Consider the following 27,103-nt stretch of genomic DNA (forward strand, 5'->3'; position numbering starts at 1 on the left):
TTCTCACTTTATTTTTCTTGTTTTCCTGTGGCATAGCTAAGATGGAAATATATTTTCATGATTTCACATGTATAAATGACATCATTTTATTTGGTTTTTTTAGTCCGTGGAGAGGGGCTAGAGGGAGAAAGAATTTGGACTTCATTTTTTTAAAAGTTCATTTAAAATAAGTAATTGAAAAGTTTTTAAAAATAATAAAACAAGACCTGAGAGTAATAGTAGACAAGTTCAATGTGGTATCAGCTACATATCAATTATCAATTATGTAATACAATAGCCAAATAGTTAATGTGATCTTGGGCCTCATTGGGAGACATTATCTTGGGGAAATGAGTTGATGTTGTCAGGAGTCAGGGATATCCTTTGCCTGGTCATATCACATGTGGAATACTGTGTTTAGTTCTGGGTTGATATATTTGGAAAGGAATTGTTATTGATCATAGATCATCTTTCTAGTCACTCGTGTTATTAAGTTCAGAGTTTACCACTGACTCTTCATTCTCCCTTATTTCTTATGTTTAATCAGTGGTTGAGTTTTGTCAGTTCCACGTCTTATGTTCAGGCTTTTTTCTTGTCTCTTAATTCAGAGGGACATCACTCTAGTCCATCATCTCTTGCCTGGACTATTGTAATAACTTCCTAATTGGTCTCCCTGTCTGAAGTATTTCTTTTCTAATCCATTCTCTACAACACTGCCAAAGTGATATTCCTAAAGCACATTTCTGTACAAGTCATTCTGCAGCTCAATAAACTCCATTTGCTGGCTGTCTTTATTTACTTTTTTTTATTTTACTCAGCAAAAATATACCCTTTCTCTCTTTTATGATTCTCACCCCCATCCTTGGCCAATTTGCAAAGGAAGGAAAAAATAAACTTGGTTACAAACATGTAAAGTCAAGTAAAACAAAATTTCCATATTGTTCAGGTCAAACACACACACACATACATACATATACACACATAGCACTCACTTTGAATCCTTAATCTTTTTAGAATCTTGTTTGCTCATTGCTCTGTTCAGATTTCCTAATCATTTTAAAGTATTGTTGTCATTGTATAAATTCTTCTCCTAGTTCTGCTCATTTTACTTTGTATCAGTACATACAAGTCTTCCCAAGTTTATCTGAAATCACCCCCTTCATTCTTTTTTTTTTTTTTTTTGGTGAGGCAATTGGGGTTAAGTGACTTACCCAGGGTCACACAGCTAGTAAGTATCAAGTGTCTGAGGCCAGATTTGAACTCAGGTCCTCCTGAATCCAGGACTGGTGCTTTATCCACTGTACCATCTAGCTGCCCCTCATTATTTCTGATAGCACAATGGTATTCAATCATATTTATACAACAACTTGTTTAGCCATTCCTCAAATAATAGGTACCCCTTTATCTTCCAATTTTTTGCTCCCATAAAAAGGCTATAAATATTTTTGTACATCAAGTTTGTTTTGCTTAGGAATAATCTCCCCCTTAATCTTCTATTCAGATATGACTGAAAGCAATTATACAACAAATAACAAGATTCTAAGCTCTCCACTCCTTCATATTGGTGACTACTAAATCACATGTATTTTCTTTCTTTCTTTCTTTTTCTTGGCAGAGCAATGAGGGTTAAGTGACTTGCCCAGGGTCACACAGCTAGTAAGTGTCAAGTGTCTGAGGCCGGATTCGAACTCAGGTCCTCCTGAATCCAGGGCCAGTGCTCTATCCACTGTGCCACCTAGCTGCCCCCCACATGTAATTTTCACTGTGACTCTTTGGTACTTGAATTTTTTTCTGGCTGCTTATGGTATTTTTAAAGTTAATTTAATTTTTTTGGAAAAAGACTTGGATGCTCTGGATTTTGGCAATGATATTACTGGAAATTTTTATTTGGACGTTTCTTTTGGGAGGTGAGTGGTGGATTCTATTTCTACTTTGCCTTCTATTTCTAAGAGATCTGAGAAGTTTATTTTAAGATTTCTTGAAATATGATGTCTAGGTTCTTCTGGAAAAGGGTTATGGCATTTAGGTAGTCCAGTTATTCTTAATTTTTTTTCCTCCATGATATGTTTTCTAGGTCAATTAATTTTTTTCTATGAGATACATTATATTTTCTTCTTCTTCTTTTGGCTTTGTTTTAATTCTTGCTATCTTATCAGCTTCTATTTGGTCTTTTCTGATTTTCCAGGAGTTTGATGCTTGGACAAGGTTTTGTACCTCTTGTGCCAAACTGTTAGCTCCCTTTCTGATTCTGTCTTCCATAGTTCTTATTTCTTTTCCAATTTTTATTCTCTGGTGCTCTCATTTTTACTTAGAAAATGTTTTTCAACTTTTTTTTTTTTGGTGGCGCAATTGGAGTTAAGTGACTTGCCCAGGGTCACACAGCTAGTAAGTGTTAAGTGTCTGAGGCCGGATTTGAACTCAGGTCCTCCTGAATCCAGGGCCAGTGCTCTTATCCATTGTGCCACCTAGCTGCCCCTTTTAAATTTATTTTAATTCTTGTTTCATCTCTTCCAGGAAGTCTAGTTTAATTTGTGCTTTATTTATGTTTTTCTTTGAAACTTCACTTGTGGATATTTTGGAGTTATTCTTTTCTTCTGAGTTTGTGTCTTGAATATACCCATTACCACAACAGCTTTTTATGGTAGGATTCTTTTTGTATTTTTTGATTGCTCATCCTTCCATCATTCTTCTTGAGTTTGGACTTTATGGCAAGGTCACTCTATGTAAGCTTTTGTAGGGAGTCTGCAATCATGTTAAATATATTTCCACGTTAGTTATGTTGTGAGAGAAGAATCAGAACAAAAGGAAAAAAACAACAAAAACAAAACAAAACAAAAAAAATAAAGTGAAAATAGTATGATTCAATTTGCATTTAGATTCCATAGATCTTTTTTTGGATGTGGAGAACATTTTCCATCATGAGTCTTTTGTCATTATTTTGGACCATGATATTGCTGAAAAGAGCTAAATCTATCACAGTTGATTATCACACAATGTTGTTGTTACTGTGTACAATGTTTTTTTGGTTCTGCTCATTTCATTCAGCATCAATTCATGTGTCTTTCCAGGTTTCCTGAAATCTGCCTGCTTGCCATTTCTTACAGCATAATAGTATTCCATTAGATTCATATACCACAACTTGTTTAGCCATTCCCAAGTGATGGGCCTCCCCTCAATTTCCAACTCTTTTCCATCACAAAAAGAGCAGCTATACATACTTTTGTACATGTGGGTCCTTTTCCTTTTTTATGATCTCTTTGGAATATAGACTTAGTAGTATTGCTCGGTTAAAGGGTATGAACAATTTTATAGCCTTTTGGGCATGGTCCCAAATTGCTCTTTATTAAGGTTGGATCAGTTCACATTTCCACCAACAATGCATTAGTGTTCCAATTTTCCCACATCTTCTCCAACATTTATAATTTTCTTTTTTTTTGCCATATTAGCCAATTGGATAGCTGTGAGGTGGTATCTCAGAGCAGTTTTAATTTGCATTATTCTAATCATTAGTGATTGATAACATTTTTTCATATGCCTGTAGATAGCTTTATTTTATTCATCTGAAAATGCCTGTTTATATCTTTTGACCATTTCTCAATTGGGGAATATTCCTATAAATTTGATTCAGTTCTCTATATATTTTAGAAATGAGAACTTTATCAGAAACACTGGCTGTAAAAATTGTTTCCCAGCTTTCTGCTTTCCTTCTAATCTTGTTTGCATTGGTTTTGTCCAAACCTTTTAAATTTAATTTAATCAAAATGATCCATTTTGCATTTCATAATGTTTTCTATCTCATCTTTGGTTATAAATTCTTCCCCTCTATACCCATTTTATAGATGGAGAAACTGATGCAAACAAAAATTAAGGGACTTGCCTCAGGGTCACGCAGCTAGTAAACATCAGAGGCCAAATTTAAACTCAGGTCTTCCTGACTCCAAGTGCTCTAAGCACTACATTACCTAGCTGCCTCATGAGTAAAACCACATAGCCATTGAAATCCCTTCCCAATCTGAAATGCCAGCGATTGGGGGTAGTCACTTCATTAATATGCTTTACATTTATACAATACTTTCAGTTACCACTTCTATTTTATTATTTGTTCTTAAAAATAACTCTATTGGGGGTGGCTAGGTGGCAAAGTGGATAAAGCACCGGCCCTGGATTCCAGAGTACCTGAGTTCAAATCTGGCCTCAGACACTTGATACTTACTAGCTATGTGACCCTGGCCAAGTCACTTAACCCCCATTACCCCGCAAAACCAAACCAAACCAAAAAAACTCTAGGGTACATGGCATAAATTAACATTATCCCCATTTTTAAAATGAGTAAACTGAGATATAGAGAAAATTTAGGTCACAGCTGGTTTGTGGTCAAGTAAGAACTAGAATCTGTATATCTAATAGATTCAGATTTCATGCTTAGATGACACTGATTAACTACAATTGCAGCTGCTGCCCATTTTGACCTAGAGCCAGGGAATAAGTAGTGGTACAAAAAGTCACCAAATTCGTGAATTGTAGATCCATTTCTTCAGAGGTTCCTCATTTTTAGACCTTTGGGGACAATGATCTACCTCCAAGATCTTTTCTAGGTCAAAATCTATGTTTGTATGAATAATAAGAAACAGGTATTCAAAATGCTGTGTGTAGTATAAAGCCATTAATACTATCCTGGGAAACAGGAAAGGAAAATGAAATTCTAGTCCTAACTATTATTTATTAGCTGGGGGACTCTAGGCAAGTCATTCAACCTCTGTGTCCTTCATTTTGCTCATCTGAAAAGGGACAGGATTGAGCTAGGTAATCTCTAAGATTTGTTCTGGTCTCTCTATAGTCTAACCAAAGCACAGGAGTGGAAGAATCAGGATCTGGATTTGAATGTGATTTACCAACCATTGAGATTTTGGTTGTAACCTCTCTGGGACTTTTTTTCTTCATTTATAAAATGAGAATGTTGGACAAGATAGGAAGATGACTTCTAGCTTTAAATCTATGATCCCTGGGGCAGCTAAGTGGTGCAGTGGATAGAGTGACAGCCCTGGATTCAGGAGGACCTGAGTTCAAATCCGACCTCAGGCACTTGACACTAGCTGTGTGACCCTGGGCAAGTCATTTAAGCCCAATTGCAGAGGAGGAGGAGGAGGAGGAGGAGGAGGAGGAGGAGGAGGAGGGGGAGGAGGGGAAGGAGGGGGAGGAGGGGAAGGAGGGGGAGGAGGGGAAGGAGGGGGAGGAGGGGGAGGAGGGGGAGGAGGGGGAGGAGGGGGAGGAGAGGGAGGAGGAGAAGAAGAAGGAGGAGGAGGAGGAGGAGGAGGAGGAGAAGAAGAAGAAGAAAGAGAAGAAGAAGGAGAAGAAGAAGGAGAAGAAGAAGGAGAAGAAGAAGGAGAAGAAGAAGGAGAAGAAGAAGAAGAAGAAGAAGAAGAAGAAGAAGAAGAAGAAGAAGAAGAAGAAGAATCCCTATGACCTATGCCATGGGTTTTAATATTTTTGTTGGCGCATCATGTACTCCTTTAGCAATCAGGTGCAGCTCAAGGACACTGCTTCTGAATGCTTGAACTGCATAGCACAAAATGCAAAGAATTAAAAGGGAATGCAGATATATTGAAATGAAGTTCTCAAAATATTTTTTCCTAAAAGTTCATGGATTCCAGATTACAATCCCTGACACACTATTTAAAACAAATACAATAAAAATAGTCCCGCCACTATAGTTTTTTGGGGGGCTAGGTAACTAAATGTTTCAACATACATTTATTTTTTAAGCCTTCAGCAAGAATTGGAAAGGAAAACAAATTTCAAACACTTTGGTGCTTGGCAGCCCATAGCTTCCCTCTTTAAGCACTCTCTGGCTTTTCATTCAGGTCCCCACTGAGTAGGTAAGGTAGGACAATGTAATGTTAATTCCTTGAGAGCAAAGAAAAGTTTTCAATTTTGGTTTTGTACTTCCAGATCTAATGTGATACCTGGCACATAAGACCATGGTAGTTGCATATTGAACTGAACTGAACTGAAATCTTTTATTCCCCCCCTCCCCCAAACCAGGTGAGAGAATGGAGAAACCTCAAAAGAAGAGTGGTAAACCATTAGAGAAATTTGCTCAGCTTCTCCTGAGGCCACATGCTAAAAAGTAATTAACATCTTTACTCCGATGAAGCATCTCCTCCTAAAGCCACATTACATTCACCATTCATACCATCTTTAAAAAAGAAGTCAGCACCAATTGAGATGGTGATATGGTATATGGGAAAGATCGCTATCTTAGGATTTGGGAGACATGGGATCTTGTACTTGTCAGGTGATATTGAGCATATCACCTTCCCTTATTTTCTTCATCTATAAAAGAAGGCATAAGAAGCAATCTCTAATATTCCTCCCAACCCTAAAATTCAGTGATTCCCTCTTATCTAACTATACTTTTTGGCTCCAAGTCTATCACCTAATCTCAACTTCAAGAAACAAAACTTTGCTTTCACACACCCACATTTTACCCTTTCATGCCTCTGAATTACTACAAATGCCATTCCATATCACTGAAACACCCTTCTCACCTCCTCTTCATTTAAAACTTCCTTTAATGGCCTTCCATTCTGTTAAAATCTCACCTCCTCCACAAAATCTTTCCTGGAAGGCCTGTTTAACTTATTAACACTAAGCAATTTAAAGAGAAAAATGCAACCAGAGTAACAAGTGGGTACAAACCAATCTTGGGATATCAGGAGCCCCTACCACTCCCAGTTAGACACATTATGGAGATTGGGTGCTCAAAGGTGGCTTGAGACTGAAGAAAGTGAGGCATAGACATTTGGCTAACTCTGATCAAGCTAGCTTAAAGCCTCTGAGAATCTGCATCAAGCAGTTTTTACCAAGTTTCCCAGGGTCTTCATCCTGCTTCTTCCCTTCATCCTTCCCACCCTCAACCTCACAGTTTTCAAGCATTAATGGGTGTATTTCTGTAGTAAGGTTTATAAAAACAGAAGTAGATCCAGAACAAACCTCAGAGGTAATTTGACTGGCATCAAAACTCAAACAGAAATTTTTTGTTAGTTGTGCCTAATTCTTCATGACCCCCATTTGGGGTTTTCTTGGCAGAGATGCAATAGTGGTTTGCCATTTTCTTCTCCAGCTCATTTTACAGATGAGAAAAATAAGGCAAACATGGTTAAGTGACTTGCCTAGGGTCACACAACAACTAAGTCTATGAGGCTAGTAGATTTGAACTCAGGAAGATGAGTCTTCCTGGCTTCAGACCCAGCACTCTATCCACTGTACACCTAGCTGCCCCAAAATAGGGGGCCAGTAAATCCTACATAAAGATCCCACAGAGTCACGTAATGACTTAGAAAATCACATATTAATATTATCTATGTTCTACTGCATTTTTATTTTGCTATTTCCTAATTACATTTTTTTTAGTGAGGCAATTGGGGTTAAGTGACTTGCCCAGGGTCACACAGCTAGTAAGTGTGTGTTAAGTGTCTGAGGCCAGATTTGAACTCAGGTACTCCTGACTCCAGGGCCGGTGCTCTATCCACTGATCCACCTAGCTGCCCCTTCCTAATTACATTTTAATCTAGCTCCCCAGAACTGTTTGACACCTCTAATCTAGACTGTTCCCTTCATAGTGAAGTCAGGAAACTGGAGACAAAAGATGTCAAGTTACTTATCCAAGGTCAAATAGGTAGTAAGTACTGGGGTTGAGATTTGAACCCAGATCCTCTGACTACAGAACTAGTTCTCCTTTCATGCTGTTTCTATTTAGATATGTTGCTGCCACTGTACTCATAGGCATTTACAAGTGCCCCGTATCCCCCATTAATAATACTATCTGACATTTATAAAGTGCTTTAATGTGTGTAAAGTGATTTACATAGGTCATTTCATTTGAGTCCCATACTTACCCTGTGAGATATTATAAGTGTTATCATCCCTATTTATAGATGAGGAAATTGAATTTGAGAGGGAAAGTGAATTACCCAAGGTCACATACCTAGTAAGTGGCAGAGAAAGTATTTGAACCCAAGTTTTCTTGTCTCTGAGCTCTTGAGGCAAGAAACAGGATTATAACACTCTTCCTTTCCTTCCTTTTCTTCTATCAACTTACTTTGTGTTCTATCAATCTATCCATCTGTATGTATATATGCACATATTTATAAACATACAACTATTATGTTTATGTGTGCATATATGTGTCTATATGTATACATATAGACACATATATACATGCACATATACACATACATGCACCTAGGTAGCAAGGTGGATAGAGTGATGGACTTGTAGTAAGGAAGACTTATCTTCCTGAGTTCAAATCTAGCCTCAGACACTTACTAGCTATGTGACCCTGGGCAAGTCATTTAATTCTGTTTGCTTCAGTTTGCTCATCTGTAAAATGAGATGGAGAAGGAAATGGCAAACCACTCCAGTTTCTCTGCCAAGAGATGTGTATACACACACACACACACACACACAGATGTATATTTTATCTCAACAATAGAATGCAAGCTCCTTAGAGAGACTATTTCATTTTTCTCTTTGTATTCCAACACTTAACACATTACAGTAAGTGCTTAATAAATACGGATTGTTTTCCATAATGGTAAGTATATAAGTGTCATGTACCCAGGGGAAACTTCAAAAATGTTACTGACTAGTTACTGACCCAGTTTCTTTGAACAACTACAGGCCAGGGATTGTGAGCTGACTGTCAAGTTGCATGGCATAGAGTAAACTGGATTGGATTGAGAGTCAAAGGCCAAGCTTCATATCTGGATTTTGTTTCCATCTGATATGACTTTGGACAAAGGGTGGGAGAGGATGCTCTTTAAGTACTTTTTATCACAAAGTCACTCTCTAATTCCTGGGGATTTTCAGCCTCCTAGGGGGAGCAGCCAGGTGGGGCACTGGATAGAGCAAGAAGACAACTTCCCGAGCTCAAATCTCACATACTTACTAGCTGTGCGACCCTGGGCAAGTCACTTAATCCTGTCTGTCTCCATTTCCTCATCTGTATAATGAGCTGGAGAAGGAAATGGCAAACTACTCCAGAATCTTTGCCAAGAAAACCCCAAATGGTCTTACCAAGAGATTGACACAACTAAAAAATGGCTGAAAACTTCAGCCTCCTCTCCTTGGCAATAGAATTTTGTCTTTCCCTAACTCTTAAAACTTCTTGCTACTGTACTGAAGATTCTCCTTCAGGCACTGGGGATACATAAAGAAATTCCCAGTTTTTCTTTGAGTGTCCACTGACCCCTTTATTATTTTACTTCTGCCTCACCTGCAACCTATTTGACAAATAGGTAGTCTGAAGTCCAAAGGAGAAAAAAGATAAAAAAAAGAGAATAAAAACATATTCCTGTTACTGGGATGTACCTTGAAAATAGTGCTGGACCTAAAATAAGGAGAGAACTGGGTTTGAATCCTGCCTCTGACACTCACTTTGTGATCTTAGGATCATACACACAGAGCTGGAAGGGACCCTAAATCTAGTTCAACTTCATGATTTTTCCTCAGATGAGAAAAACAAGGTCTAGAGAAGTAAACTGATTTGCTTAAGATGGCAGGAAGACTTTGAACTAGATATTCAGACCCCAAACCAAACCCTTTCCACTGTCTCCCTAATTGAGCAAACAGTGGTACCTCCCTGAACCTTGGTTTCCTCATTTATATAATTGAGGATAATAACAGTACCTACCTCACAGGTTTGTTGTGACAATCAAATGAGGTAATGTACATGTCACATTGAAGACTTTAAAGTACTAGCAAATATCAGTCAAAATACTATGGAATAATTATAAAAATATATTTCTTTATCATGTTACCAAGAAAGAGTATTTTTATGATCAGGATTTAAAACGTACTTCTAAATATTGTAGAGAAGGGATTCCTAACTTTTGTGTGTGTGTGTGTGTGTGTGTGTGTGTGTGTGTGTGTGTCATGGTCCCCCTTTGAGAGTCTGTTGAAGCCTATGAGCCCTTTCTCAGAATAATGTTTTTAAATGCAAAAAATAAAATGTACAGGATTACAAGGGAAACCAATCAGGCTGAAATACAGTTATAAAAAAAAATTTGGGACAGCTAGGTGGCACAGTGGATAAAGCACTGGCCTTTGATTCAGGAGGACCTGAGTTCAAATCCAGCCTCAGACACTTGACACAACTAGCTGTGTGACCCTGGGCAAGTCACTTAATCCTCATTGCCCTGCAAAAAAACAAACAAAAAAAATTTTTTTAAACCAAGTTCATGGACCTCAGGTTAAGAACCCCCATTGTACTATACTATAGAATTGTAAAATCATTACCATTAACAAGGAAGGGAAAACCAGTTGATCCTCATCTTACTGGGCTGAAAATAGGCTCTATGATGTACTAAAGATGTCCTGATGTATTATAGATGAAGACTTCTATTTTTGCATCTCTGTATCTAACATCTAGCATCTACTACTCACTTTGACATGCTTTCAATTTCAACACAAAATAAAATAATGGCTTTGCTCTAAGAGGCCCTTCATCTTGTGGCTGGCTATTCAGAGGTCACTGTAAAGAAGTCTATCACACAATTCAATTTCCTGCACATCCCGATAATTTGGGTTTAGTTGGAGGCCAGCAGATGCTATTGGTAGGAAGAATCTAACATCCATTAAAAAAAAACATAGCATTGCTAAGGTGTTCATGTTAAATAACTAAACACCCAATTTTGTATGACTTTTCAAATTCCTTAAGTTTTCTTGCCTGGAAATCGGGAGTACTGAGTTCTAATCTCAGCTCTACCACAAACCTGAGTAGTTTATAGAGCCGGAAGGGCCTTACGGAGTACTCAGCCCAACCCTCTCCCTTTTCAGATGAAATATCTTTGGTCCACAGAGTTTTAAGTGATTTGCCTGAGATGACATAGCAACCTCTCTGGGCTTCAGTTTCCTCATTTGTGAAATGAGGGGGTTAAGAGTAGAAAACTTCTCAGACCTCTGATTCATTGTTTTTAATTTATTTGTGATTTAATTAATTAATTAAATTTTTTTATTTATTTATTTTGGCAGGGCAATGAGGGTTAAGTGACTTTCCCAGGGTCACACGGCTAGTAAGTGTCAAGTGTCTGAGGCTGGATTTGAACTCAAGTTCTCCTGAATCCAGGGGCAGTGCTTTAAACACTGTACCACTTAGCTGCCCCCCATTGTTTTTTAAAATAGCCATGTTTTCAGCATAGGCCTTTGGATTTCACAAGAGAATCTCAATTACCCCCAAAATTAAAGTATCCTAGACACCTTAAAATTTGTTCAATGAGAAATCATAATTTAGTATATTTGGCTTCTACAGATGAAGGTTCAAAGGAGAAGCATTTAGTCAGAATGTTAAGAATTTAAAGCTGTAATGTCTTCATAACTAAAGAAGTCTCATGTTTAGCATGTATCTACCCCTTTTGCTCATTTTTTTTTCTTTTATGTGGAATCCAAATTTTATGGTAAAATAAATGAATTCTGAATTGAAGGGAAAGACCAAAAATGATTTTCCTTTAAGTGATTTTATTTTTTTATTACCTCCCTCCATTCCTCCAAGGTTTTCAATTAAAACAAAAATCACTTCTCCACTTAACAAACCAAAAAACAAATAAATAAATATGGCCTGAGAATTTCCTAATCCAGAAGAAATTAAATAAGGGAATTAACAAAGATTGCACACATTCACCAGTGAGGGGAGGGGGAAGTACTGGCCTTCAAGAAACAACATAATGAATATGCTAGTGATCTGGCATTGCCTCCTGCAAAACCTGCTGCCCTCAGGGAGTAAGCTGCCTACAGTACACCTGCTGAATGTAAATCCAGGCAAGTGTCTATTTTCTAGAACTGTTATCACCTCAAATTGGCTCAGAACTCCAGCATCTCTTTCACATTATAAACTTCCCTATTCATCTGAAATAATTCAACACTCTCCTACTGCCATCCCATTCTGATACCTAAGGCTGTTTTGAAAACCATCCCTTCATTCAGCTCTGTGTGCCCTGGCAAGAGGCACAGGCTGGAGATGCAGTTGCTGATGCATATCGATGAGTATGAAATAAATTTTCATATTTTATCTCCTTGGAGAAATTATCAACTCTTACCTAAGCACTACAGAATAAACATTTAATTTGGGAAGTCAGACAATAAAAAGCTTACATACTACTTTAATTTCCCTCCCAAGAAAAAAAAATGGAAAAGCATATGGTGTATAAGGAAAAGACAGATAAGGAAAACAAAAGTCAAAGAAGAAAAGCAGGACTTATCATCTGGAAGAGAAAACCAAGAGCAATAAAGGAGATACTAGATTATCTAAGTTTTTTTAAATCTATTTCTGGGTTTAAGTATTAAAAATAATTAAATTCATTTTCATTTCTACCCAGGCTGCTAATGTGTCATTTTCAATAATTATTTAAAATAAACACAAGAATTATTGACCCTGGGGCTTTGATTTTAAGGTTTTACGGCTTCTGCTAACAAATTATTTCAATCTAAGCCACCTTCTTTTGCTACATATAAAGGCTGGGGTATCATTACTTTGATTTATTTGTGTGCAGATAAATTCTGCCCCCTTTTAGGCTAAGAGCTGAGTTTATATGCAAAATTTAAATTTCATGCTTCAATGGCAATGGAACTCAAATCTACAGTAATGTTTAGGCATAAACTAGACAAAGTATGCTGATATTCTAACAGAGTCCTAAGGCTGTAAAGAGTCATATTTGGGCATTACTGAATTCTATATGGAAAGCACAATCTTGAATACTGTACTTAAAATAGAATGCAGAATACTCAATAAATAAGACCATTGGATTTAGCTTCTACTAGTTTGCTTCTGAAGCATGTCTTATAAGCAATCACTATTCTCATTACTATTCATACAAAAGAAAAGTTATAAGCTCGTAATTTGGAGGCAAGTGGAGCAGACAGAGGAAATTGCAGTCACCCACTATAGTATCTAAGAAGTACCAAAACAAGTCCCACCAGCACAGAGCAAACACAAATCCACAGAGCCTACAAATAGAAACTGTTTTGACAGGTCTTCAGCTCTATTAGATTGAAGAAACTAATCCTATTCAATTCAACAAACATTTATTAAGCACCTATTAGGCAAGACAGAGAGTGGTTTAGTGGCTGGTCTTAGACTCAGAAAGACCTGTTTCAAACCCAGAAAATTCCTTTATGCTCTAAACTTGGCTGTAACTCTTATGAGAATAGTTATTCATTTGAATCAGTTTAGGTAGTTTCTACACCAGAAGTTCCCCATACCAATGAAATCACAGGTCTGAGAAGGAGGAGAAAAAAGATACTAGATTTTGAGGAAAAAAGGACAAACACAAACATTTTAAAAGTCCCTCCCCTCAAGGAGTTTCCATTCTATTGAGAGTAATACATACTGTAAGGGCCTAAAATTCTAGCTGCGATGTCTAAAATCTAATGAGTGGCCGCCTTAAATTAGAAAATGTATCACACCAATCTTGGGGCATTAAGTATTTAATAAAGTATATTAGGGGTTAGTAAAGAGAAACACGTGGATAAAGTATCCCTATTCTGCCTGTCCCCTGCTGCCAAGCCCAAGTCTGGACACCAAAAAGCCTTGCTCCTTCCAGAAGCCTCCTGTGAAACAGGAAACAGGGCTGTTCCCCTCCCCCCACCCCCCACAGCTCCAAGCTAATTGGTTGGTAGCTCTGATTGACAGGACCCACGAGGAAGCAATCATTACTCCCTGACACTGAGAAACCCCAGGAAAGGTCACTTCCCGATGCTAAAGTCACATGCTTTCTTTTCAGACCAGAGCTCACAATGTCCCTCCCACCAAGGGGTGTCATTCCAATTCCCACAATATGTATGCAGAGTAAAAGCTCTAATAACAGGCAAGGAAGGGGAATGGGAAAGATGTTGGGGGAAAAAAAGATTGGAAGGGACAGAAGGAAGAATGTTTTGAAATCTAGAACATAATTTCTGATAGTCAATCAAAAGAGTACTAACCAAACGGATATCACTGGTTTCTATGCTTATGGGCAAAGGCATCAAAGATGAGCACTCTCTACTGTGCACACTCTCTCTATTCCAGTATTTTGAAAAGGGACTGTAGTTTTTTATATATGTTCATTTCCAAAATGTACTCATATCCTAATAGACACTTGGCATGCTTTCAGGAGAGTAGAAGCTCAGGACTTGTGGTACTTTTCCAGGCCAATGCTCTATTTATTCTAGACCTGAGGGACAGAATCTCCTAGTCTTGCTTTACTCACTATGAAAAGAAAACACTCTAAGTAACTCTCTCAAGGTTAAGAGGAAATGTGGACCTCAGGTTACCCATCAGGAGACACACAGGGCATTTACCATTTAGGGTAAATTGGATTTAAAATGCTGTAACTCAGATCCAAAAATACCAAAGAGGAGTTCCTAAAAAAAGAGGAAGAAGGAATCAAGCCCAGGAGTCTTCACCTGTCTCTCTTTCTTTTTTACTTTGGAAGGCTGGGGGATATCCTCAACATGCATCCTTCCGTGGCAATGCCTTTTCCAGAGTCCCAGTTGGTATTGGTGTTTGCTTTCCCCATTTCATCTCATTAAGACCTCCAGCTTTCTATCACATCAGTGTTTCACAGTTTGTTCTTGTCTGGAAAGCAATTTTTTTTTAAAAACCTTTCATTTCAATTGATTCCCAAAGGTGAAAACTGACTTCACCTGAGATTAATCAGATACAAATCCTGGAAAACATTTAAGGTTTTCAAGTAAAGAATAAAAATTTGATCTGATTGAAAGTATTACTTGATTATCAGCTACATAAAAGTCACATTTATTTGTAACCCTGACATTTATTACAGTGACTTAAATCCTTTGCAAATGAGCTGTTCTAGGGTGTTGGATCAATAGGATATGTAAGGGGGGGAGCATTAGTGCTGGGGAAGTAGGGATTACCCATGATCCAATCATGCAAAAATCTATAAGGCTGCAGAGCAAACAGCAAAGGGTGGTTTTAGTTATATTAAGGTTGAAAAGCCTTTGATACCACCCCTCACAAATGACCTGTTTTGTTTCTGTTGGTACAATTCACACAGAGTTTCATTTGCAAATGGATCCGTGTGTGAATGTGGGGCTGTTCAATGCAAACATTGCTTTCCCAGCACAACCCTAAAGAAAGGGGAGGCTGAAAATTAGTTAGCTGGATGTGAGAAGAAACTACCATTCCACTTACTAAGGAGAAATAATTGAACATGGATTGCCTGTTGCGCCTCTAATTTAATTTGGAGACCTTTCATCCTTTCCTTTCCTGCCTTTGCAGCCAATACATAGGGAGCTAATTTGTACCTGGTTCATTTTCCTCCTTTTATCTTATCTACTTTAACATCATTCATGGAAATTAGAAATACCATGAATAAAAGATGAAGTCTGTCTTGGGACATTCTTTCTTAACTGCTGTGAATCTCTTTAAAAAATGGTTTTATATTATTGGGATTTTTTTTGGTAGGAGACAAAAGGATAAAATAAACATTTTAGCTTTAGTAGTCTCTACTTTTCTTTCAGTATATAGTATTCCCACCCCAAAAAGAAAGAAGTCTTGTTTTCAGCTATTGCTTTCACATCTACCTACTAGCACACATGCTATCTATATAATGATACAAAGGGCCTTGCACCTGTGATTTCACTGCTATAGTGAACTTCCAGGTGAGGAAAGTCCCCCTGCCAATGCACATCAGCACCAAGGCAATTTAGCTTTTTGAAAACTGCTGAAAACATAAATAGCCACTCTAGTTCAAAAGTAGAGCTTGAACCCAGGGCTTCCTGGATTTGAGGCCAGCTTTCAGTCTACTACTCCATGCAGCATTTTTCAATACATATTACAAGGCCAGTAAACTCTAGAGTAGATTTTTAATTCTTTTGCATTAGTAAGTTAAGGGTTTAAAAAGAACTCAATGACATGGGAGAATAATCTATCAGTATACAGATTTCCAAATTTCATCAAATGGACTTTTAAAGCATTCAATGTTGCTCATTATGCAAATAAAAGAATAAGAGATTGTAAAAAGAGACTAATAGCTAACAGATGCCTGCCCTGCATAAAACACTGTATGGAGGGGAGATAATAAGAGAAGAGAGTGAGAAGAATTCAGAGGAATTGGAAAACAATATCTCTGTCCTCTAGTTTCTTGATGTTTTAAATTCTAAAGTGTCATCCATACCGTGTAATTCTTTTGTATGATAGTGAGGATGGGAAGGGGGTTCCTTTTAAGGATTTAATAAGCGGCATCTTTCTATTTGGATAGACAACAGATGAGCGATTTTTTCTTTTGCTGTATGTTTATTTCTTTCACTCATACATCTTTCTGGTTATGAATCCATATAGAATATCTCACTGTGATTTTATATCCCTAAAATATGTGTATATATCCTCAGTGCGTACAGGGAGTCAGTACAGTTTTCCTCCCTCCCATACAATATACTTTTTTTCCTACTCTAGCAATTATTCTTCTTATGCTCCAATAAAAAATCTACAGGAATTTTCTCTTGCTGTTTAATGTCCACTAATTAACACCCTCCCTTCTAGCTTGGGAGACATCAGAAGGAAGGTTGTATTCTGATGAGTTGAATTTCCATGAATGTGCCAATTCTCCCACCAGCAGGGGAAAAAAGAGAGAAAGAGAGAGAGAGAAAGAGAGCTCACATCTCACATCAAGGGACTAGAAGCTAGGCATAAACTGAAAATCATTTTCCTTTACAATCCAATCTCCTAACAGGTTAATTAAAAGGAGTGTAAATTACATTACATAAACACAATAGATGTTCACAGTTAAAGGTAACTTCCAAGTGAGGGAGGGTTGATTTGGGGTAAAATTATGGTGAATTAAAATTATGATTGTGATTCTGAATGAAAGTCACTTCTAATGAAGACAAATTTCCCCAGTATGAGCAAAAAATAAAACTAAACAGAGGAAGCTGTTGTGCTGCTCTGGAACATAGTGGGTGTTTGCCTAATGAATACTTGTTGACCTGGATAATACAATGGTCCTTCCAGTAATCATACAAACCCTAACTTTGTTTGTTTCTGCAGAAAATCACAGGAAAGCCATGCCTGAAGGAAAGGAGAAGGGAAAGTCAGTTCTACTCTGGTTGTTTATGGGGTAGAAGACAGTGAAAGAAAGGGATGGAACAGAGTCTCAGGACTTCACTCAGCCCCTTAGATCATTATTGCCCTCCCTCCATATTACGGAAAAGGGATTCAGAATGGATCAATGCAGGTTAGCATCTTAGCCTTGCTGAGAATTGCCTAGATCACTGAGAAGTTAAGTGACTTGTCAAGGGGCCAAATAGCCACTAATATGCCAGACCCAGGTGATCCTGTCTTCAAGGCCAGTTTTCTATCCACTCTAGTTTGATTCTCTTCTCTCTATATGTTTAGATTATTTATATATACAAACCTATACAGTATATACATATATACACACATATATACATATATACAAACATAGCTATATATGAAAATGTGTCCACAGACTACACAAAGTATATGTATATACACACACAGACACACATGGACTATTTCTATTTATTAATTTATTTATGTATTTTATCTCTGTATCTCCAGAACCTAGAAGAGTGCCTCACCTTGTACATGCTTAATAAATGCTTATTTGAATGAATGAAAATTAAAATTGTGAATGCCATTAAGAACTGAAATTAAAGATCTCTACACTGTAATTAGGGGAAAAACATTTCAGCTAGGAAGGTAGGCACTAATTTGGACACAGGAAGTCAGAGAAGAATCAGGGAACAGGGCAGTTATAATGAGAATGAGTCATGTTATAGACTCAAGGTAGTAGAGAGCATTAAGAAGCAGGGGCAGTAAGGATGGATCCATATTTGATATGATTTGTGTGTATTATTGATTAAATGTCTAAATATGAAGGCTGATAAAATATTTTTGCACTCCCATTTTATTTGGGGGGTTATGGGAGACTAAAAATTTAAGGAGGTAAGGAAATGGTTGACTTTGCAACTCAGTATTTCTTACAGAAAAAAAGTTTTTTGTTTTTTTAAAACCACCATTTGTCTCCAGGAAATCCAGAAATAATAACTTGAGGCGTGCCTGACATCTCTGCATGTATGAGGGTATTTAAACTTTTAAAAGATCACAAGGTAAACATTTGTCATTCCTGCAGTAAAGTGGCCAGCTTGAATAGATGGCCTCTACCCTGCTGTCAGGCCCTGCCCCACTGAATGGAATACTGATGCTGTCACTGTAAATGCCACTTCTCCAAAGAAACCTCTTGGAATAGGAGAGGAAAGAGGAGTAAAGGAAATCAACATAGTTCTTGGGTTCAAAAAAAGAGAGGCTTAAATGAAAATAGTTGGGGACAGGACAAATACACACACTGAACCATAATGTCATCTTTCTTGGAAGGTGGTTATTTCTAACCTCTAGATCCTAAAGGTTTGAAAAGCAAACTATTTTCAAAAAGGCACGTGTATTGCTTCCAAATAAAATGTGCCATGGGATTGTGCACAAGAAAAGCAGGAGGAAAACTTGTTAACTAGCTTCTATTTTTTAATATCACCTTCCCAGCTTTCCTTTTCCCTCCTTTAGTAAATCTTTAGGAAGGCAGTGGTGAAGCCGACAGAGGGCCAACCTTGGTAAGTCATTTAATTTCTCTGTGCACCTGGCAACTCTCTAAAACCATGAAGTTATACAGCAAGTCGTTGATTTGAGTAGATGAAGGGTGTTTCCAAAGTAGAAGTTCTCTAGACCAATGAAAATTACCGTTCAGAATAAAAAAAGTGGTTCTTAGTTATCTCCTTTGCTGAATTTTGTTATTTGACCATTTTCTCTACCCCAATACCCCAACTCCTTTCTACAATTTAACCATAAATACCGTAATTCAAGTTACAACTTTTTCACCTCACCCCAACTCCAAGATTTCCCTCGGGAGAGTGTAAACTTCTTAAAGGCCTGAGGCTGCTTTTTCAGTCCTTGTATCCTCAGGGCCAGTTAACAGCTCCAGGAAAGAAGTGGGCATTTAATAACTGCAGGTAGGGTTAAATTGGCTCCTCCTTTCCTTTTACAAACATTAAACAGGGTCACAGCTTTAGGGTGAGAAGGGACCTTTGAGGGCATGTATTTCCACTCCTTTAAGCGGAAACGGGGAGCCTAGTGAAGTTAAGTGATTTGCCCTACAAGTATTGAGTGGCAGGGCTGAGATTCGAACCCAGGTCTTAAGACTCCAAATCCAACAGTCTGCTGGACTAACTAAACTGGGTTTAACACAGGCAGTGTTTAGTGTCGGTTGAATGGAAGTTGCCCACTCCACCCATCCCTGGGTCTAGAAAGGAGGCCACTGGTGGCCCCGCAGCTTTTCTCTCTTCCCCTGGGGATGAGACTACTGTGTGGCCAGAAACAACACCGGTAAAGTGCAAGAAGACCAGTGGCGGACCCTACCTACCCCGGGGTGAGGCATTAGGGATTTTGCAAAGAGTGGGGCTGAGAAGCTGCTGCAAGCGCACAGCGTGACTCCCAGCTCCTGAACCCGGAGCGCCTCCCCGCCCTCGGTGGCCCCTCCCGTCCCAGGTGCGTCCCAAGTGCGCCGGGAAGCTCACTACCTCCTGGAACAGCTCCAGACTATAGGTGTTGTCGTCGTCCGCGAAGAAGAGTACGCCGGACTGCGGCCGCTGAGGCTCGTGCTGGTGCGTCTGGCGCAGCCAGGCGAGGCCGGCGTTGCGCTGCTCGGTGGCCCGGGGCAGGCCGGGCCGCTTGTAGCGCCGGGGCGTGGGCACGTGCAGGTGGGTGCTGGGAAGCCCCGCTCGGGCCAAGAAGCGGCTCACCAGCTCGCTGCGGCCGGCCGCGTCCTCCACCAGGATCCAGTGCAGCTGCGCCACCTGCCGGAAGGTGTTGGCCAGCCGCGTGAGCTCCGCTTTCTGCACCGGGCGGCTGTAGGTGGGGGTGATGGCATAGATGGTGGGCAGTGGCGTCGGCGGCGGAGGCGGCTGCGAGCGGTTGCGAGGCTGCTCTGCGCCCCGCTGGGGGCCGCCGTCGAGGCTGCCGTCTCGGGGGAGCAGTGGGGGCCGCGGGACGCCCGCGCGCGGAGCTGCGCCCCAGCGGCCGGCCGCATAGGGGGAGAAGTGTGGGTGCGGGCCGAGCTGGGGCGCGGGCCGGCGGGGGTCCACGTCGATCATGATGATGACGATGAGTACCCAGGGAAGGAGAATGAAGAAGCGGCTGAAAAGGAGGGATTTCATTGTGCGCTCACCCCCGACCCCTCTCCCCCCCACGGGGCCCCTCCAGGCCCTCCAGGGGGCACTCCGGGGGCGGGGGGGCAGGGTACTTCCGAGCCGCAGCTCGGAACGCGGGGCGCTCCGCGCCCAGATACCGCCGCCGCTGCCTTTTCCTAGTTCACGGAGCCTGGTGGGGAGCCCTCCCCATGGGTACGGGGAGAGGCTGGAGTGCCAGGGTCGGGGGACTCAGTGCATGGCAGTTAGAGAGAGGGGGGAGGACAAGAGGAGACCTACTGAGGGACGAGCTGGACAGGGAAGTGAGTGCAATGGGCAGCTTAGGGGCCGGAGGGGAAAGCAGTTGGGGTTCCTCCTCCCACCCTGAATTCTTCAGTTTAGCAGGGGAGTAGGGGCGCCTTCCCGGTCCCCTTCTTCGTCTCTTCGAGAGTTGTGTTGAAAAGACCCGAGTGGCTGGGAAAGCTGGCACAGGGTGGCCGGAGGGGGAAGGGCGGTGGTCTTTCACTGTTTTTCTTAATAGTCCTTGTAATCAGCCACACGACTGGTCCAGATCCCTTTTTTGCCGTCCCGGGGCAGCCGGAAGAGGGTCTGCGAGAGACTGAACAGAGAAGAGAGATCCAAACCGCGTAGCCCCCCGAAAGGCTGGAAAGCAGTCTCTGGATCACCGCGGGGGAGTAACGGGTGCTCCCTTAGAAGAGGGCAGGCTTGAGTCAAGAGAGCAGCAGAAGAGGTTTTCCTTCCTCACATCCTTGTCGGGGCAGTGAGGACTTGGAAGGGATGCTGAGGACAGTCTAACTGCCACTCTGTGCCAAGCTGTCCCCAGTGCCGCCACTGCTGCCGACTCTGTTGTGGTCCCTCCTCCTCTTCTCTGAACATCTCCAGCAGCAAGATCCCAAAGCAAGGAAAGAAAAAGAAGGGGAAAAAAAAGGAGGGGAGGGGAGGGGAGGGTTGTGATGCAGACTCTAGCAGTCCTCCCAGTTCTCCTGTGGGAAGACAGCAGCGCTGCTACTGGTGGAGAAGAGGGGTTGTGAGTGGGGAGGATGGGGGTGGGTGGGTGGGTGTGTTGTGGGGAGGGGGGAGAGGCGAGGGAGGTACTCCCTTGCTCTTCGCCTGGCTCTTGGAGCTGGCCAGAATGAAAGCCCCATGAAAGCTTGATGCTGCTACTACTGTTGGTTCTGTAGCTGCTGCTGCTGCCGCCGCCGCCGCCACTAGCACCGCCAGCCGCTGCCCTGCGTTCTGGTGGCTCTGCCTGCTGGAAGAGAAGAGGGAGAGATCCCCTGGGGCTGCACTGAAAAGGGAGGGGGGCTCACAAGCTGGTTGCTGGAAGGAGCTGGATGCTGGGAGGTTTGTTTGCTGATCTCTCTCTGAAATACTGCAGGGTCTTTGGAGAACAGACAGGAAAATCTATTCACGTGCTGAAAACTCAGGAGACCTCAGGTGGGGAGAGAGAGTGGGAGAGAAGCAGGGGGGAGTCTTCAAACGATGAAAGAGAGAGAGAGCCAAAAAGGGGGGGGAGGGAAGGGTTCTTATTTAGAACCGGGATATTGGCTCTGAGAGATCACAGCAGCAGGTTTGTCTACTAGGGGATCATACCAAACAGCATAAAACAAAATGCACTTTTATAGAAAGGCAAAAATCGATTAAAAAAAAAAATCCTCAGAGATGGAGGGATGGATGTCACACAAAGGCTTTCGGCATGTGAGAGAACCCAAGGGAAAGGTTCCAATTCAAATACTTAATGTTTGTTTCCAACTGTGTCATTCCACCCATACATAGAAATTTCAAACTTTAAGCTCCTAATCCAAACTTCTTTTATTTAGTAATTCCCCTTCTTCCTTCTCCTTTTAATACTCATGCTGGTATTATTAATAACTTCTCCATATCTAATGCTTTGTACTTTCGCACAATTTTACACGACCCTCACAACAACCTTGTGGGAAAGTTAGGATGGCTAGTGCTCAGCTGATTTTTATAGCTGAGGATACTGAAGCTCAGAGGTTTCATGAGTCATAAGAGTGTTGTTGGGTTGGAAAGGAAGCTTAAAAATCATATAGTCTTATCTTCATTTTACTGAGGAGGAAATTTCCCATCTAGTGAGGTCAGGTGGCTTGCCTAGCATCTCAGGCTCCAGGAGCCAAACTGAGGCTTAGAATGAATATAGGTCTTCTGACAACTACAGCACACCACACCATGCCACAGTATAATGCCCAAGTCCTTTTGTACACCTGACACACTTGCTGGTTTTCTATAAATATTAAATAACAAAATGTACCATCCAAACCAAATGAGAAAGTAGTGTAACAAGTAGGGATACAGATACATATCTGTACTCTTCAACTAGTATTAAACAGGGCCAATCACTTTATAAACTATGTATGATTATTTTCAACCTTGTACTATATGAAATGAACTTGGCAAATGTGAATCAAGCAGCTGGATCCCTTGCTATCCTATTGGCCCCAGAGAGGAAAAGGAACAAGGGTAATTAATGTCATTCTATTCTGTCCCCAAATGCATTATAGGCATATATTCCTGAGGGACAGAGAATATGAAAGCTTTATATTCATGTGAGTGCCTGATAAATAATTGGGAAACTTATTTCCCCTGAGTTCTCTGTTTCCTTCATCTCTACTCACAAATAAATCTTTCCTATTGTCTGTGCAGAGAGAAAATGGGTGGTCTTGCTGGAGAGACCTTTCATAGCAGCATACTTTGTTTGCTTTTGGTTCCTCCTTCTCTCTGTACTATTCCTTTCAGATTCAGTTGTTTACTTGTTTTAAACCTGATAATCATTCCATACTCTTGCTTCCTTAACCTCTTCTGTCCCTGAAATGTACAAGGGCCGAATTTGCACATTTAAACTCCTATATAAATGCTTACAGTAAAGGTAAGGTTCAGCCACAGTTTTGCTTCCTTCGTCCACAATCTCTACTTTATCTGCAACATTTAGGCTTTGGGAATTAATTCTTCTCTGTCCTCCTCCCCCAGCCAACCAAACAAGCAGTTGTTAAGTGTCCACTATGTGTCAAGCACTGTGCTAGGCTAGGAGAATACAAAGCCAAAAAAAGAGACAATTTTTGCCCTTATGATATTTACATTCTATTGGGTGAATACATATGAATATATAAAATATACAAAAGAAGTTTTAACAATTTTGAAAGTAGGAGAAGGACTAACTCCTGAGAAGACTTAAGAAATGTATCAGCAGTATCTGAGTTGAGCTTTGAAGGAAATTTAGGGTCCTAAGAAGTGAGGAGAGAGTGAATTTCAAGTATGGGAAAAAAGCTTGTGCAAAGATATGGAGTTGGGAGATGTAAGAAATAACACAGAGCCCTATTATACTCTGTATTAGCTGAATGTAGCACAGCCGGGGGAAAAATGTGTCATTTTTGTGTTACTTTTATCATGTTTGGCTGAAAGCTAATATCAATATTTTAAGGAGATGGAATCAATAAAAGAATTTCTCATCGTTGGATGGCATAGCACCCACAACCCATATGCTAAAATCTCATCCATATTATTGGAAACATGTTTTGCTATTTTTTGATAAACTGGATTAAAACTCAAGTGGCTACTGAAGGAAGCCCATTACTTTAATCATATATATTTGTATTTACACTTCCTAGCAAGTATACATATAATAATATCCCTATTACCTCCATGAGCAACACCATTTCCCCAATCCCTCAGGCTCACAACCTAGGAGTCATCCTCAACTTCTCTTTATATGTTACCCTGCCATATCTAATCTGTTGCCAAGGCTTGTTGATTTAACTTTTGTAATCTCTCCCATGGATCCCCATCTCTGACACTGCCAACCATTCAGGTGTGGGCTCTCATCACCTTGTGCCTGGACTATTGCAAGAACTTACTGTTGGATCAGCCTGTCTTAAGTTTCTTCCCCCTCTCCAGCCACCAAAGTGATTTTCCTAAAGGTCTGATGACATCACCCACTACTCAATAAACTCTAGTGGCTCTCTCTCACCCCCATACAAAATCTACTATTTGGTTTTTAAAGCCTTTCATAACCTAGACCCTCCTACCTTTCCAATTTTCTTGTACCTTACTCCCTGATACATACTCTTGATACAGTCACAAGGTCTTCTTGCTATTATACAAACAAGACATTCCACCTTTCTGCTCCAGACTTTTCCCCCAAGTCTGAAACGCTTTCCTTCCTTATCTCTCTATTTACGGGCTTCTTTTAAGTCCCAACTGAAATCTCTCCTGTAGGAAACATTTCCCAACGTCTCTCTTTTTTTTTTTTAGGCAATTGGGGTTAAGTGATTTGCCCAGGGTCACACAGCTAGTAAGTGTCAAGTATCTGAGGTCAAATTTGAACTCAGGTCCTCCTGAATCCAGAGCTGGTGCTCTATCCACTGTGCAACCTAGCTGCCCCTCCAACTTCTCTTAATTCTAGTGCTTTCCCCCTGTTAATTATTTCCTATTTATCCTTTACAAAGGCAGTTTGTACATATCTGCTTTCCTGTAGTCTCTCCTATTAGGTTTCAAGCTCTTGGAGGACAAAGATTGTCTTTTGCTTCTTTTTGTATTCCACGGTGCTTAGCACAATGCTTGGCACATAGTAGGTACTTAACAAATGTAGATTGGCAATGTCTGGCACATAGTATGTGCTTAATAAATACATGTTAATAAATTTATGGACCTCATCACACCCAACTTCTCAGAGTATTTTAAAATAAGTTCTTCATGGGAAATTAAGGCCATTCATGTAGGAACTATTTTTCAAAACAAACACAGTCTGGACATTTAATTTAGGACTTTGCTCGAGCCTGTGATCATAGTCAGCTTGGCTCATGGGTATCATACTTAGCCAGATACCCTTCGGCACCTTATCTAAATGTGAAAATGATAGCAAGTCAGATACAAGAAGTAAAGCATTTGTTGCCACTGTCACTGATCCTTCTTCATTGCCATCATTCAGTTTTTGCTCTACTGTTTAATTGGTTCCTTCTTTAAGCAGACTGGGAATAAAAGTGGTAACGCTGTTAAAGGTTATCCTGCCACAAAGCAGCAGTTGGCTAATTGTAATGTAATATCTCCATAAGTAATAAGCATAGCAGGCTTGGCATCATGAACTGGGAATACAGAATCCAGGGTTCAAGTTCAAGCTCTGCTAGTTGCTACTTGTGGTACCTTGGGCAACTTACAACCTTTCTGAACTTCAATATCCTTACCTGTCAAGCAGGAAAGTTGGACTAGATAATCTCTAAAGTCTATCCTATGTTCTGTGATTCTGAACTCCATGGATGCAGTGTTCATCAGCAAGACTTCTTCCCTAAAAGGACCACTGGGAAGGTCATTAAGAGAGCTGTAATATAAACTGAAATCTATGCAAAAATGGGACAGACAATGCATCTAAATGGGGACCATCTGTGCCGTGAAGATGGTGGTTAGCAGATGATTTATAGGTTATTGGTGACATAAGAGGATTGCGAGAGGGGAAAAAAATGTATTCTAAACACAAAGTAAAATTGTCTTGTGGAAAAATGTAAATGACTATTAAGAGAGGCAGCTTGATGTGGTGGAGATAGTATTTAGGCTTGGGGACAGGAAGGTCATGGGTTCTAATCTTGCATCTAACGCTAATTGTGTAACTAACTTCTCTGGATCTCAGTTTCCTCATCTACAAATTTATTTCAAGAAACAGAAGAGCATAGTTCTTAGAGAGCTAGTCCCTGGGCAAATGATTTAACTGCTCCATTTGCTGCTAGACAATCTCTAAGGCTTCAACAGAGAAGTTGCTGTTCTACATACGTGGAAAGATTTTCCTCACCAGGAGTTCCCCACAGCAATAAAATCATAAGTCTAGACTGAAAATTTAAAAGTTCCTTCATCTCCAATATAGGAGCAACAATGCCCATAGTAATTTACCATTGTAGTGAGGTTCAAATGAGGTCTGGTTAGTAAAGCACTTTTCAAACCTTAAAGTGCTTCATAAATGCCAGTTATTGTTACTCCTGGAGCATTTATCCCAAATGACTGTAAAATACCATATTGTTATATGTTCAATGATTCAGACTGATGTGAATATTGTGAGGCATGTGAGTAAAATTTTTTTTTAAAACTTGGAAAAAAAGTCAAGATTACCTTCAAGCATGAAACCAAGGAAGAGAAGCTAAAACTATTTTAGGAAAGAGCTGACCTGTAAACAATTTCTCATTCCACTTGAGGTAGGATGGATTTAGAGTAGCCTATCATAGTACAAGTTGACTTCCCCAAATCAGGGAGACAGGGTTCAAGCTTCTTTATTCTAGGCAAATCATTTAGCCTCTTGGTATTTCATACTCTTAAGACTATAACTTTCTAAACAGCTGCTCGTTTGCATTGGTAGAGGGAATTTTCTCACCAAGAGTTCCCTACACAAGTGAAATCACAGGTCTACCTTAAAGCAAAATGAAATAAGAATAGGAATGACTCCTATAAGACAGAGAAAGGTTAGAATTTGAAGGGATACAGCAATATTAGGGACCATAATCAGAGTAGTAGATGAGAGCCCTTTTTCTATATAATTCATTATGTTCTTATGTAAAACAATTTAAACTTGATCTGTGACTGATAATGAAGGCTGGTGGAAGTCACTAGGGTAATTAGCATAATTACCTAACTTCAAAGCCATGCATAACCACTCAGTGTTTATTTTCATTTAATTTTGTTTTGTTTTGTTTTTTAGTAAGGCAATTGGGGTTAAGTGACTTGCCCAGGGTCACACAGCTAGTAAGTGTTAAGTGTCTGAGGCTGGATTTGAACTCAGGTACTCCTGAATCCAGGGCCGGTGCTCTATCCACTTCGCCATCTAGCTGCCCCTATTTTCATTTACTTTTTCTAATTATTTATATAACAGAGTGAGTAGAGAGCATCCTCTGTATTAATGATGACTCCCTCCTCA

The 27,103-nt window shown here is 40.2% G+C and overlaps 1 protein-coding gene across 3 annotated transcripts in view; it reads right to left on the reverse strand.

Annotated features, from left to right (window-relative positions):
* B3GAT2 (beta-1,3-glucuronyltransferase 2) overlaps positions 1-20,336 on the reverse strand; it is a 133,081-nt gene extending 112,745 nt beyond the window's left edge. For all 3 annotated transcript variants that reach the window (XR_006356304.1, XR_006356303.1, XM_044001351.1), the window contains exon 1: positions 19,567-20,336. Coding sequence is in view for 1 of the 3 variants with exons in the window: in XM_044001351.1 (XP_043857286.1) it covers positions 19,567-20,202 (636 nt within the window). In the remaining 2 variants the exon portion in view is untranslated. The remainder of the gene's footprint in view (positions 1-19,566) is intronic.
* Positions 20,337-27,103: the final 6,767 nt, after the last annotated feature.

This window comes from Dromiciops gliroides, chromosome 4 (genome assembly GCF_019393635.1).
Source record: "Dromiciops gliroides isolate mDroGli1 chromosome 4, mDroGli1.pri, whole genome shotgun sequence".
Lineage (NCBI taxonomy): Eukaryota > Metazoa > Chordata > Mammalia > Microbiotheria > Microbiotheriidae > Dromiciops > Dromiciops gliroides.